General features: G+C 35.0%; 1 protein-coding gene across 2 annotated transcripts in view; it reads left to right on the forward strand.

Annotated features, from left to right (window-relative positions):
* sip1 (septin interacting protein 1) overlaps positions 1 to 13311 on the forward strand; it is a 56936-nt gene that overhangs the window by 24290 nt on the left and 19335 nt on the right. For both annotated transcript variants that reach the window (XM_081751974.1, XM_081751973.1), the window contains exons 6-8: positions 3981 to 4185; positions 7001 to 7190; positions 8390 to 8611. In XM_081751974.1, the coding sequence (XP_081608100.1) occupies positions 3981 to 4185; positions 7001 to 7190; positions 8390 to 8611 (617 nt within the window). The remainder of the gene's footprint in view (positions 1 to 3980; positions 4186 to 7000; positions 7191 to 8389; positions 8612 to 13311) is intronic.

Below are 13311 nucleotides of genomic sequence, written 5' to 3' on the forward strand. Positions count from 1 at the left end.
ATATGTAAGATGAATATTAAACCTTTTACGATGTACAGACGAACGAACATATGAAAAATGTGCAAAAGAGTTTGGAAATGTTATGCTAGCCTATGTAAACTCCAAGTTAACACTTAAAAACCGCATAAATGTAATTTAAACTTTAGTGTAACATAATTATAGCAAGTAGGCCTTATTAATTATCTCAGGCTGGACCACTTAAATAAACATAGGAAAAATGTATAGGCCAAAAAGAACTGTTGGCATATAGTCATGAGTTTAACAAATGTTAAGAATAGTCTTACAAACACCTAGGTCTACCAAAAGAAGAGGAGTCATATTTAATCTTTATGTTTTGGTTTCAAAAGTCCTTTTTCACTTTGCTATAAACACGATTTTTTTTTTTTTTTTTTTTTTTTTTTTTTTTTTTTTTTTTTTTTTTGAGCTATCCTCTGGAAATCTGGAATGGTCCATTTCCATCCAGTTTGATAGGTCCATAAAACACAAATTTGGATGTCACTGTTTGAATATCATCATAGGCAGGCCAGTTGAAACCATTTAGTCTTTTTTTTTTTCTTTCTTCAAAAATTTAACCTTGCATGGTCCTTTATCTGGGAAAGCAGTAACCCTCCCAATATACCAGTCAAGATCATAGTACATGGTGTAATACATTTCTAAACAAGATTCTGCTCTGGTTGGATCAATTTCTCCTGACAAACTTTCACAAGTTGACGATGAAATTAGTTGATCCAAAGCATATTCTCCACTGTCACTACCTATGTACAGATTCCGACTGGATTGCCAGAGTAGGAATTTTCCTATTTACTTTCTATATACAAAAAACTAGCAGGTTATACTCATCACATGCGCTAAATAAACATAAAGTTGAACTGGGGTAATTTCTAAAAGGGGTAATAAGAGACATGCCCTCAATTGACCTGAAATGCAATGTTTCAGCATTTTTCAAAACTTCACATCAATCTTTATAATCTTAGTCACAAAGTTACATAGCAGTCATTTCCACATTTGTAACTCACTTTTCACAATACAATTTTATTTTAAAACAGTCATGAACTTTCGTGGTAAGTTCAGAGTGAAGATATTTTTGCATAGCGTGATAACAGTATAAAAACTCATATAAGTTCATAAGTACACGTGGGGTAGGAAAGTAAAGGTATTGATGGTTTCATTACGTATTTTTTTTATAATTTTGATTTGATATTTAGGGTATTTTTTGGCCGTGTCTCTTATAACTCCTGTCTCTTATTACCCCGGTCTCCCATATATATAATTGCTGTTTAACGATAATACAAGGTGTACAACTTTCCTTCCGCCGTTTTCCGATAGGTGGCTACAACGGTAAGTAGCGGTCGAAATAAACAGATCGCAGACGTCAGCCAGTTAGCTTGGACCTCTGTCAACATAACTCCATTCAAGCATTAGTCGATTTGTGTGTGCATCGTAAAGTTGTTCTCGATTGAAAATGTCAGGTTACGAGCCAAATTCTCGCCATTTGCGGGAGGTTCTACTTTTTTGTTTTAATATGAAGAAAACTGCGGCTGAGTCTCATCGAATGCTCTCAAATACTTATGGTGAGGACGCTTTAGTGAGAGAACGGTGACTTTAATGTCAAAGACCGGCATAGTGGTGGAAGACAGAAAGTTTTCGAAGATGCAGAATTGGAGACATTTCTAAGTGAAGACTCGCGTCAAACTCAAGAAGAATTGGCACGATCATTGGGAGTGACACAGCAAGCCATTTCAAAACGGCTCAAAGCCATGGGTATGATTCAGAAAGAAGGAACTTGTGTCCCGGATGAGTTGAAATCAAGAGGCGTTGGAGGCGTTTGTGTGTTTGTGAACAGTTGCTTCAGAGGCAAAAACGGAAGGGATTTCTCCATCGCATTGTGACCGGGGACGAAAAATGGGTTTATTACGATAACCCTAAACGCAAAAAATCATGGGGATATCCCGGCCATGCTTCCACGTCGACGGCCAAACCGAATATTCATGGCTCCAAGATCATGCTCTGCATTTGGTGGACCAACTCGGCGTCGTGTACTATGAGCTGTTAAAACCAAGTGAAACAATCACAGGTGATCATTATCGAACGCAATTAATGCGTTTGAGCCGAGCATTAAAGGACAAACGGCCACAATACAGCGAGAGGCACGACAACGCTCGACCCCACGTACCAAAAGTGGTCAAAACGTACTTGGAAACGTTAAGATGGAAAGTCCTACCCCACCCGCCGTACTCTCCAGACATCGCTTCCTCTGATTATCACCTGTTTCGATCAGTGGCGCATGACCTGGCTGACCAACACGTCCGATCTTATGAAGAAGTAAAAAAGTGGATCGATTCGTGGATCGCCTCCAAAGATGAAACATTTTTTCGACGCGACATTCGTAGGCTGCCCGAAAGATGGGAGAAAGTAGTGGCCAGCGATGGACAATACTTTGAATAATGCCTGGGTAAGCAATTTGTTTCATTCAAGCGTCATGTTTCGGGGGGGGAAAACGGCGGAAGCAAAGTTGTACACCTTGTAATCCAACAAACTATTTTGAAAGAAACTGATAAATTAATAGTTTCTTCTAGTACGGAACTTCTTAAATTGTTTCTAGTGAAAGAAGTAATTTTATTCGTGTAGAAATAGAGGCGTTGACAGATATTTTTCAGTTTTAGCATTCTGTCCAGGTAGTGGTGCAATGAAATTTAAATTTAGAAAATATGTACTTAGCTGGGATTTAAGCCGCGTTTTCAGCTTACCGTGCCAGTGCATTAACCATTACTCCACTCTTTTGCTCGTTAGATCATCCATATATTGTATTGTAACTGTTGACATTGATGTTTAGCCAATTCAGACTTCATGGACTGTATTCAGCTTAACACTTGTGCTTTGACAACTCAGTGATTATATTCTTACGACTGTAATTATGTAAATACTAAGGGTCTGCTTTCGAGTTTCGAGGTATATTTTGTATTATTGTAATACTGAAAATAGCAAAATTCTTTTAATTCAAGGAATACACTGTATCATTATAACAATTGTGCGGAACTTCTGCTTTTTGTACCATACGAACAAATTGAGTTCTAGTGTATATAACGTAGGAACAAATTGAACATAAGCGGATAAAATGTTTATTAATGCTTGTTATTTCTGGATATAATAATAGAAGAAAATATTTCGTAGATTTCGGTCATAGAGAAGAAAATGAATTAGCAGTATTGATAATAAGTCTTCTCAGACACGCAAATCTTCTCCGATTTCTTATATTTGTCTTCTAGTCCAGCGTCCGCTACTTTGAGTTCGCCAGTCACTAATTTGATTTCACTTTATAAATTGGTACTAGTATACTTTTCCTCCATTCGTCCGATATCATTGCTTCAGCAACTTTTTCAGATTTCCCATAAAATACCTATTTTTCATTGCCCAGATTATTCCAAACCTTTACAGGAATTCGATCAGCACTCACTGCTTTCCCGTTTTCCATTTTCCTCATTACGTTTTCCTCGTCTACCCTATTTATCTCTTCCATCTCTCTTTCTATTGCCACTCTTCCCTTATATCCATCACTCTAGTTCTTCTCATTCAGTAGCTTCTTAAAATAACCTCTCTATCTATTCTGGATCAACGTTAGTTATCCAGCACTTTATTCTCATCGTGTTTTATCAACTTGATTGATGGTGATGTCCTTGGATGGTTTGTGTCTTGCTTTGATTATTCTCAATGTTCGTCTATGCCCTTTGTTTTAGCTATTGCCACAGCTCTTTTGACCTTATTTGCTAGCTTGTATGCCCTTGTCCTCCATACTATATATTCCATTCCGTCTTTTCATAATCTTTTTCTTATACATTATTGCTACTTGCACTTCCTCGTTCCACCACCAAGCCTTCTCCTCTTGTGGTGGCCCTTTCTCTGATAATTCTAATCTAAACGTCGGCATATATGAAATAGTATATATTTGAATAAATATATTTATGTGCATATTTCTTGTGTAGGTGCGTATGGTTCTGAGAAGGGTGCAAAGGTTGCTTCTCTTAAACCGGATTCAGACGAGGAGGAAGCAGAAGAGTTTAAAGAGAAACTTTCCAGATGGAGGAAAGGAGATGGAGCAACGAAAAACAAAAAAGTAAAATATTTGTTTAAAACTGTCGATGATGTTATTGAACAAGGGAAATCTAAACCAATGAAGAAAGATTATAGGTAAGAAAGGTATTTTATTTATTTTTAATATTTTGTTCCTATTGTAGGCAGATCAAAATGTGCGATCAGGATTAAAAGTACTTCGTGTTGTGATTTAACTTTCGTTTTCTCTACTTGTAATATTATGCAGTTATTCTCTCAATACATTTCAATTCCTGTATCCCAGTAATACTTCCTTTGGTGCATAGTTATTAACGAAAAAGTAAAAGTAAGTGAAATAGTGAACGTAAATAAATTATTTACACTCGAATTTCAGTCTTGATTATTACTCTTATTTGAGGTATTTTGTTTGTTGAAGTTTAACGACCCTTTTCAGCATCGGGATTGTATGAGACGTGGATCTACGGATCTACAGTTTAAGGTAAAATCCAAACCACCGTAGTGCGATTAATGTTCTCCGAGAATCGAACTTGGGACCACGTGGACCAAATCTGCTCTCACTATACTAGCGGGAGGGTAATATTTACGTGCTGAATAAACTTTCGGGTATATATAATTTTATTACCAGAATGAATATTTTTTTTTTTTTAAATACGTATAAAGCATGCAACGTAACTTGTAATATGTGTGACACTGGTAGGAGAAATCAAATAACAGATACAACGTGCTAGTTAATAGTGTATATTTTTCATATACAGCATATAGATAGATTAATAATCATTGAGGTCTTGCTAGAAAAAATCGATGTATGAGTGTATACCATGGCATCCTCTGCCTATCGAATGAGTGATTGCCCGAGGTGCAAGCCACTCAGTTCCGCCGTGGCCTTTGAACGAAGCGGACTGTACGTCTCTGCTCCGTCGGAAAAAGTGCCTAGTGTTAAAATGGAACAGCGTATCAATATGAAGATTTTTTTCAGACTGGGGAAATCCATGACAGAAACTTAAGATTTGCAAAAGGTAATGTACGAGGGTGACTACTGCGCATACAAGTTTTGAGTTGTTCAAGCGGTTTAAAGGGAGACGAGAAGTGATCATAGACGACCCCCGTCCTGGACAACCTTTGCATCTCGAAAACGAACTCAAACATTCCAAAAAATCGATTATATGATTCGCAAAGCTCGTCGCGTGAGTATTCGAGCTGTTGCTCCAATCATAAGAATTGACAGAGAAAGTTTTCGTCAAATTTCACATAAAAGCTTTTCAAAATCAGTATCAAGGAATCTGACATTGGAATAAAAGGAAACTTGGATAAACATTGGGTTAATATTTTGACAAGCATTGAAGGATACCCCACATTCCTAGAAAGAGTGACAGCGGCTTTAGAATCGTGTTTTCTCATGTATGATCCTGAAACCAAAGGCCAATCAGTGCATTGGTAGAGCCAAGTTCGTCACGCCACAAGAAAGCTTGAATGAGCAAATTGAATTTGAAAGCAATGATTTTTTTTTTTTTTTTTTTTATACATCCGTGGGATTGTGTATGTTAATTAGGTATCCGAGGGTGAAACTAAACCAACATTTATTACCGTAATTTGCTGACAACCCTTCGTGAGCGAATAAGACAACGATGACCTGTTTTATGGACGAACAAATCGTGGATTCTGCACAAAGCCGATGCACCCGCTTATGCAGCACTGTCAGTGAAAACGTTTTTCGCCAAACATGAAATCTTTGTGTTAGATCATTCGGTGTATTCGGCGGATCTTGATCCGAGTAATTTTGTTTATTTCCCGTAGTGAAATCAGAACTGAAATGAACCTAGTTTGAGACAGTAGGAGCTGTAAAGAGAAAAGCGAAGGATAAAATGAACAAGGTTTCTAAACACGACTCGAAACACTGCTATTTTAGTAAGACAAAACAAAACGAGTAGATAGAAACATTTACAAGTAGAACAGATATTAACTTGGTAGATAGTCTTGACGACAGAGTATATGCAAAACACCTGCATGTTTGAGAGTACCATAATAGTTGCAGTTTGTAGGACGAAAAATATGATGTAGAAATGTTTCTCTATCCTCTTTATACAAAGTGTACATACTGTAAAATGATTGCATTAGAGAGCAATGTACATACAGGCCATTAAACGTGGAGGTTCGGAAGTTCGTATTAATTTTCGAAAATTTATTCTCGAGTTTATCATAGATTATACACTATAGCGCTACTTTGGGACAAAAGGCAGAACTCGGTATTAGAAGGGTTAGCGAACTACAGAAGGCTGTTCTGCATATGTTTAACCAAACACGATTCCCTCATCCCGCGCGTAAAATGAGCTCGCCCAACTTTGTTCAGGTGCATGTGCCAGTAATGTGTGAGCTGTGAGTGTATGTGTTTTCTCACTGGACCGCTTTCTGGAGTTTCAAAACGGAGTCACTTTCGGGAGTTATGTTGTAGCCCTTTGCGCAAAGTTTGATGTTTCAGTGATCAGGAAATATTGTGCAAACAAGGGTTATGACATTAGCTTGACTTTATTTAAGAATGTAATCGGTAAACATAAGGATTTTGAGGCCCCAGCGTTTGATTCTCTAACAAAGGAGACAACTTGGCTGTACATACAGCCTAGTACTAACATCCAAAAAACACTCACTCAACGTCAATTTTCTAAACCAAACACGGAAAAGTAGCAGTTCAAGGAATAATTCCGAAGTAATAACATGCTCATTAAAGTTGAAAGGAAAAGAGTCGACAACATTTTACTCAGGTAAACAGATTTCGACTTTTAATAGAATGATTGAAGAAATTCAAAATTTGGTTTGGACTGTCCAATATGATATAGGTATATATCTATTAGTTTATGCAGTAGAACTCGATTGATTAAAGTCATTTAGTTTCTGTTCTTACTTTGAGCACATTTAACTTTTGTCTTTCTTCATCTAGCCATCTAACAAAGGTCAAGGTAATTGATATGACAGGACCTGAACAGAGGGTGCTTAGTGGCTATCATGCGATTTCTGGTCAGCAGCGACCAAGTGATGAGTGGGAGGTAAGGAAAGAGAAGAAGTTCCAAAATTTTGCTTTACCTGAATTATTACATAATTTGGATCTCCTGATGGACATGTGTGAACAGGTAACTGTCATATTATATTATATTTCTCAACATCCTAGTACTAAATATTATAGGATTGTATTGTCAAAAATAAATAATAAAATAATAATAATAATAATATATATATATATATATATATATATATATATTCCTGGGATGTATAGGACATTATGTCACATTTGTCTAAGTTTACAGGAGAACTATTTTATCATGCCGATTGTTGTTTTTATTTATTTTCTGCTACTGTTTGTTAGGTAATAAGTAATAATTTTTTTTTTAGTATGCTATATTTCAACTAGATTTCAGTCAGTGTTTTGTCAATTTGTGCTAAGAAAACAATTTAGAACGAAAAAGGCTTGTATAAGTGTTATCACAAATAATTTATGATGTGGTTGCAATGAAATTTAATAAAATTACATTTAGTCGAAGTTTGATATACTCTATTAAATTTACAAAGTACACGTTCGTACAAGTGGTAGTGTATGTCCGTAACTCCATATTTAAATCCTTGGATACGTGAGATTTTTATTTTTTTTAATTTTTATTTTTTATTTTACTTTTTATTTATTTATTTATTTATTTATTTGGACAAGACATTGAACATTAATCTTAAAAAAAAAAAAAAAAATTGTCTGACGGTATGGTAAACATTGTGTGTTTAGCAAGAATGCTTTCAAAATTTTGCTTTAGTGCTGCAGTTCTTGTAACTGCAGATGTCTTGATGGACATGCGGTAGTCATTTTCGATGAGTTTTAAATTGGTATCAACCTGCTGTGGAACCGACCGTACCTTTGCTACTGTTTCCTTGAGACCCATATTTTGGTACCTGCTGTATCAAGGTGGCGAAATTGGAAGTACCCCTCTATCATTATAAGAGAATAAAACACACACATCTCTCCACAATATGAATTCAAAAAGAGGAAACGCTATGTTTTTTTAGTTTTGAAAGTTTAGGGTCATTTATGGCAGAAACAGAAATTGAAAAGCTAGGATAACTTCCTTTTTTTCTTTATACCGATAATTAATTTTAAAAACTGGCTAAAGTAGTACAATTTTACATAACCTAGCTAGTAAATATCTGTATTACGAATATTAGTATATCTGAAATGTAACAGCAGCTAGCATACTCGAGTTATTAAATCTTTATAAAATAGGAAAAACTGAGCAAGGATTAATTATTGTTCAATATTATGCTTAATAAATTTTATGCTTATTTACAGGATATCATTCAAAATGATAAGAAATTAACATATGCTAAAGACAGAATCGTGGCTTTAGAACAGGAAGAAGAGAATTTGACTCAACTAGTGGAGCAGGAGGAGAAACAAATAGCTACTTTTGAACGCGTTTTGGGGATTGTGGAAGAAATGGTTAATAAAAGTAAGGACAAAGAAGATCCTTTAACTCTAGAAAAAGCAGTTCAGTCATTTAAGGAATTACAGGTAACAATGTTCATATTGACAGCGTCTCAGCAAATGATCGTTAACTTTTTTATATTTCAGTGCATTTCGTAAAGAATTGATTATGAAGCAGTCTGACAAGATTAGAAATATCTTTTCAATTTTAGACGAAATATGATGATTATGGAATTCTATCGATTACTTTTGTCCTGCTTAACTCACTATAACTGTGCAATTCCAGATATACGTTCAAGAACTCATGCACCTTTATTTAATTGACAGGAATCAGAGGAACGTCTGATAAGGGTAATGTAAAAAATAGAAAATTTACGTATAACATATCTTCCACACAACTGAATTCACTGAAGTTCAAAATACAGAAAAAATGATTTTCCGCTATTTCTTGTCTGTATCTAGTTCAATTATCATGCACCAGGTTATCCAATCACAACAGAAGTTGTGATACAGACCATGTGTCGGAATAGCAGTGCATAAACTCAAGAATAAGAAAAATGTGACTGGTTAGAGAAAGGGCTGAACACAGTAGCGGTTTGGCTTGATTTCTGCTCTAATCTCTTTTTCGCTCTTTGAATTTTGTGAAAAGAGAAGATAACGCGTAAATGGCATTTTAAAAATATAACATGTAAGGGAAATTAACTTACCAGGGAAGAACAATGTAGTAACTCATTGTCTTATATGCTTCTTAGATTCCACTTGTTCACTAATAGCATGACTCATTGTGGAATAGAGTGCTCTGATTTGTTTTGCACGCAGCACATGTTGCCACGAAGTTTATTTTATTGTGTCAATAAAATACTATTTTTAAAAATAATATTGTTCCTTTTTTTTTTAATTTCGTCTTGTGGTCTTGGCGGCTTGAAGAAAGAAAAAAAGATATTCGAAGAACGATCTTGGGGTTTTATTTTTGGCTTTGAATAAAATCCTCGAATCTGTCGTTCGAGTTCATTTTAAAGCTTTCGTTTGGATTTGAAATAAGATGTTTAGCTGTTGTATATTTAGGATGGTTTTTGACATGTATTTTAAAATTTCTTTTCGTCATACCTATATAGTCTTCACTTTAACTGTCCTTTGTCTCATAGATACCTTATGTTTTTATTTAGGTAAGTGAGTAACTTTTGAAATTAGTGATCTGTTTTCCCCTTCCTCTACCAAAGTTTTGGGGAGTTGAAATGCAATGTCCATACTATAAATATAACTTGTGCTCCCTATTGGCTATATGGTTAACGTACTTGCCTTCCGTGCGGCAGACCCGGGTTTGATTTCCAACTGGAGCTCATGCGGTTCGGATCCTACGTTAAGCTGTAGATCCACGTTTCATATAGACTTGTGCTAGAAAGAGACGGCAAATTCCAAACCGATTAGTCAAAGAATCAATAAATGTAACTTACTGAAGCTGTCAACTTAGGGAATATACGTAGTAAAAACAGAAATAAGTTGGCTAAGAACGTAAGTCAATGGAGAGCTTTTTTTCAACGCGACATTGAACCTTCGGGTTCCGTTGGCAGTAAGGTTAGTTAGTATCCATTTGTTCTTATTTATTTCGGTTTCAGTCTTTGATTCCAAAATTCTTGTATATTACCTGGTCATATCATCCTAATTATAAAAGAGGAACGTCCCAATCTGTATGTCACATTAATTCATAATAGTGAACAGTCATGCTAATAGGCATCGCTGCCTGCGCCAATAGATATCACTAGCGTGTGGGCAATTCGTCAATTTAAAACTATTGTGATAATTTAATTGCACTTTAAATAAACTATTGCTTCAATTTGATTATTTCAAAATATAATAAGGGTCCTAACCATATTCAATTTGAGCATTAATTGTGTAAGAGCATTTTAGGTGGTAGTCAAACTTTTTTTAAAAAGTTAAATATAAACCATAACTATATAAGCATGTATTGGTTGGTGGGCGAACTATTAGAAAACATCACAATATCGCGAGCGGTGATAATATTCAATGAGAAAAAGCAAAAAGGCTACTACTCCGCAAAAAAAAATATGTGGCAGAATTTTCTTCTACATGCAACAGGTAGCTTTCGGAAGATGCTACTTCCTTCTTCGGCCTGTTAAAGATTAGGATTTAAAAACATGAAGGAATGGTTAAAAAAAAAATGGTTAAAAGGTTAAGATATGTAAAAAAAAAACAAATCTTCTGTCAAAGATTAAAACACACGGGAATAGACACTCACTGATATTGTACACTGCAGTTCACTGTTTTCTGTTCTTGCTTTCCAAATGGTGAAAGTATGTAGTGAAAAGATTACTCCAAATGATATTTATTTCTCTTCTATCCAGATTAAGTATGGGCCTTTCTTTATGAATATAATATAATTCTTTAATTTTTCGTTCCGTTGGTGTTTTAGGTTTTTCAGTTAAACATGATTCCACGTTATGATGGTTATAATCTTTAAGATGCGTTCCTAAACCGGATAACTGTTGCGGGTTCCGAGATTTCGAGGTACAAACGTGTTCAGTTATTCTAGTACAAATGTTCCTTCTTGTTTACCTATATGCACTTTATCACACTGACATTTCACTCGAAAGACCCCACTGCTTTGTAAAGGTTCAGTAAAAAATGCCTTAAAATTGGTCAGATTATCCATAGATTTCGGAGGAACTTCTAAAATTTTGATGTTGTGTCTTTGTAGAATCATCTTAATTTTTGCTGCGAAATGTGAAACCAAAGGGATACCAATCCATGTGTCAGTTGCTGCATTTGTTGATGGTGTGTGCCGACTGTTGTACTTGTTTGTACCATTTTAACTATAAAGATTTTTGGAAACCATTTTCTTGTCCAATTTGTAATAAATATTGTATTTCCTTCATGGCTTCAGAAATTAAATGTCTGGAAAAACTTTTTTAGGAGAGCTCTTTTACTTTCAGACCTCTCTGAGCATCTCGACAAGGAAATACAGTATTTATTACAAATTGGACAAGAAAATGGTTTCCAAAAATCTTTATTGTTAAAATGGTACAACAGGAAATCGTCGGCACCCACCATCAACCAACAACAGATGCCGCAACTGACACATGGATTGATATCCCTTTGGTTTCATATTTCTCAGCAAAAATTAAGATGATTCTACAAAGACGCAACATTATCAACATTTCAGAAGTTCCTCCGAAATCTATAGATAAATACATAACTAATTTTAAGGTTTTTTTTTTCTGACCCTTTATAAAGCAGTGACGTCTATCGAGTGAAATGTCAGTGTGATAAAGTGTATAGAGGTCAAACAAAAACGAACATTTGTACTAGAATAACTAACACATTCGTACCTCGAAATCTTGGAACCCGCAACTGTTATCCGGTTTAGGAACGCATCTTAGAGATTATAACCGTCATATCGTGGAATCATGTTTAATTGGAAAACCTAAACAGCAACGGAACGAAAAATTAAAGAATCATATTACATTCATAAAGATAGGCCCATACTTAATCTGGATAGAAGAGAAATAAATATCATTTGGAGTAATCTTTTCACTACATACATTCACCATTTGGAAAGCAAGAACAGTAAACAGTAAACTGCAGTGTACAATGTTAGTGAGTGTCTATTCCCGTGTGTTTTAATGTTTGACAGAAGATTTGTTTTTTTACATATCTTAACCTTTTAACTAATTCTTTACCCTTCCTTCATGTTTATAAATCCTTTTGAGTCTTTACAGGCCGAAGAAGGAAGTAGCATCTGTTGCCGAAAGCGCTACCCGTTGCATATAGAAGAAAATTCTGCCACATATTTTTTGCGGTAAGTAGTGGCCCTTTTGCTACTTTTCATTATTAGAAAACATTACACATAGACAGAGCTTTTCATTAAGCATGATTTTAAGCTATTGTATAAAATACCCGTAGCTGTTTTCATATGTTTGTTTTGGTTACTAAATGTGCTGACCTGTAATGCATGTGGTAAATATTATAAATACGAGCAATAAACTTGTTTCTGCATCGTCTGCTGTGTAAATCTAAAGTGAGCTTGCTTTCTTGCTCTCAAGCTCGAGCTTCAGTTTGGTTGGATCTCGTTTAGTTTGTTAATTGATAGGTCTAATTGTTAGGTTTTATGTAGAACACTACATCATCATACTATAATAATAATGTACCTTACGTAATTTCTGTAAGTTAAAAATTTTGTTTTTAAATATTTAAAGAACAAAGTTAGCTATAACAATGAATAAATGGATATTTCATAGCAAATCCTACGTTTGATGAAACACTTCCCTATATACAGGATGATTCAAGAGGAAGTGTCAGCGGTGGAAAGTGGTGGGGATGTAATCCGAACTAAATAGTACTTATATTTAGAAATTGAGATCGTAATACTTCTTCAACTTCTCACTCCATTTACTTGCCAAAAACTTCTTTATCACAATTGTATTCTTAACCAGGACATATTTTGCTACAGAAGTAAGTGTTACAAATGTACTTAAATGGCCGTCACTTCGTCAGCGTAGTAACTAACTCTCATGTAACAGCGTAATAACATCAGTTACAATATAAGCATGAAGGGAGACAGTTGTCTTGATGCTACAGAGACGTTAATACAGTGCGGGAGAATATATATTCATTGTAAATGTCTTTCGTGTTAAAATAAAAGTAGTAATACTAATAATCAATAATGACTCAAATAAAACGGAAAACACAAGTACTGCATTAGCAGTCCAGAAATAGTGTGTCTTCTGCGTAGTTTTTTAATAACAAGCAGATGATGACATTAAAAGTAC

This window comes from Thermobia domestica, chromosome 3, assembly GCF_964235325.1.
Source record: "Thermobia domestica chromosome 3, izTheDome1.hap1.1, whole genome shotgun sequence".
Taxonomy (NCBI): Eukaryota; Metazoa; Arthropoda; class Insecta; order Zygentoma; family Lepismatidae; genus Thermobia; species Thermobia domestica.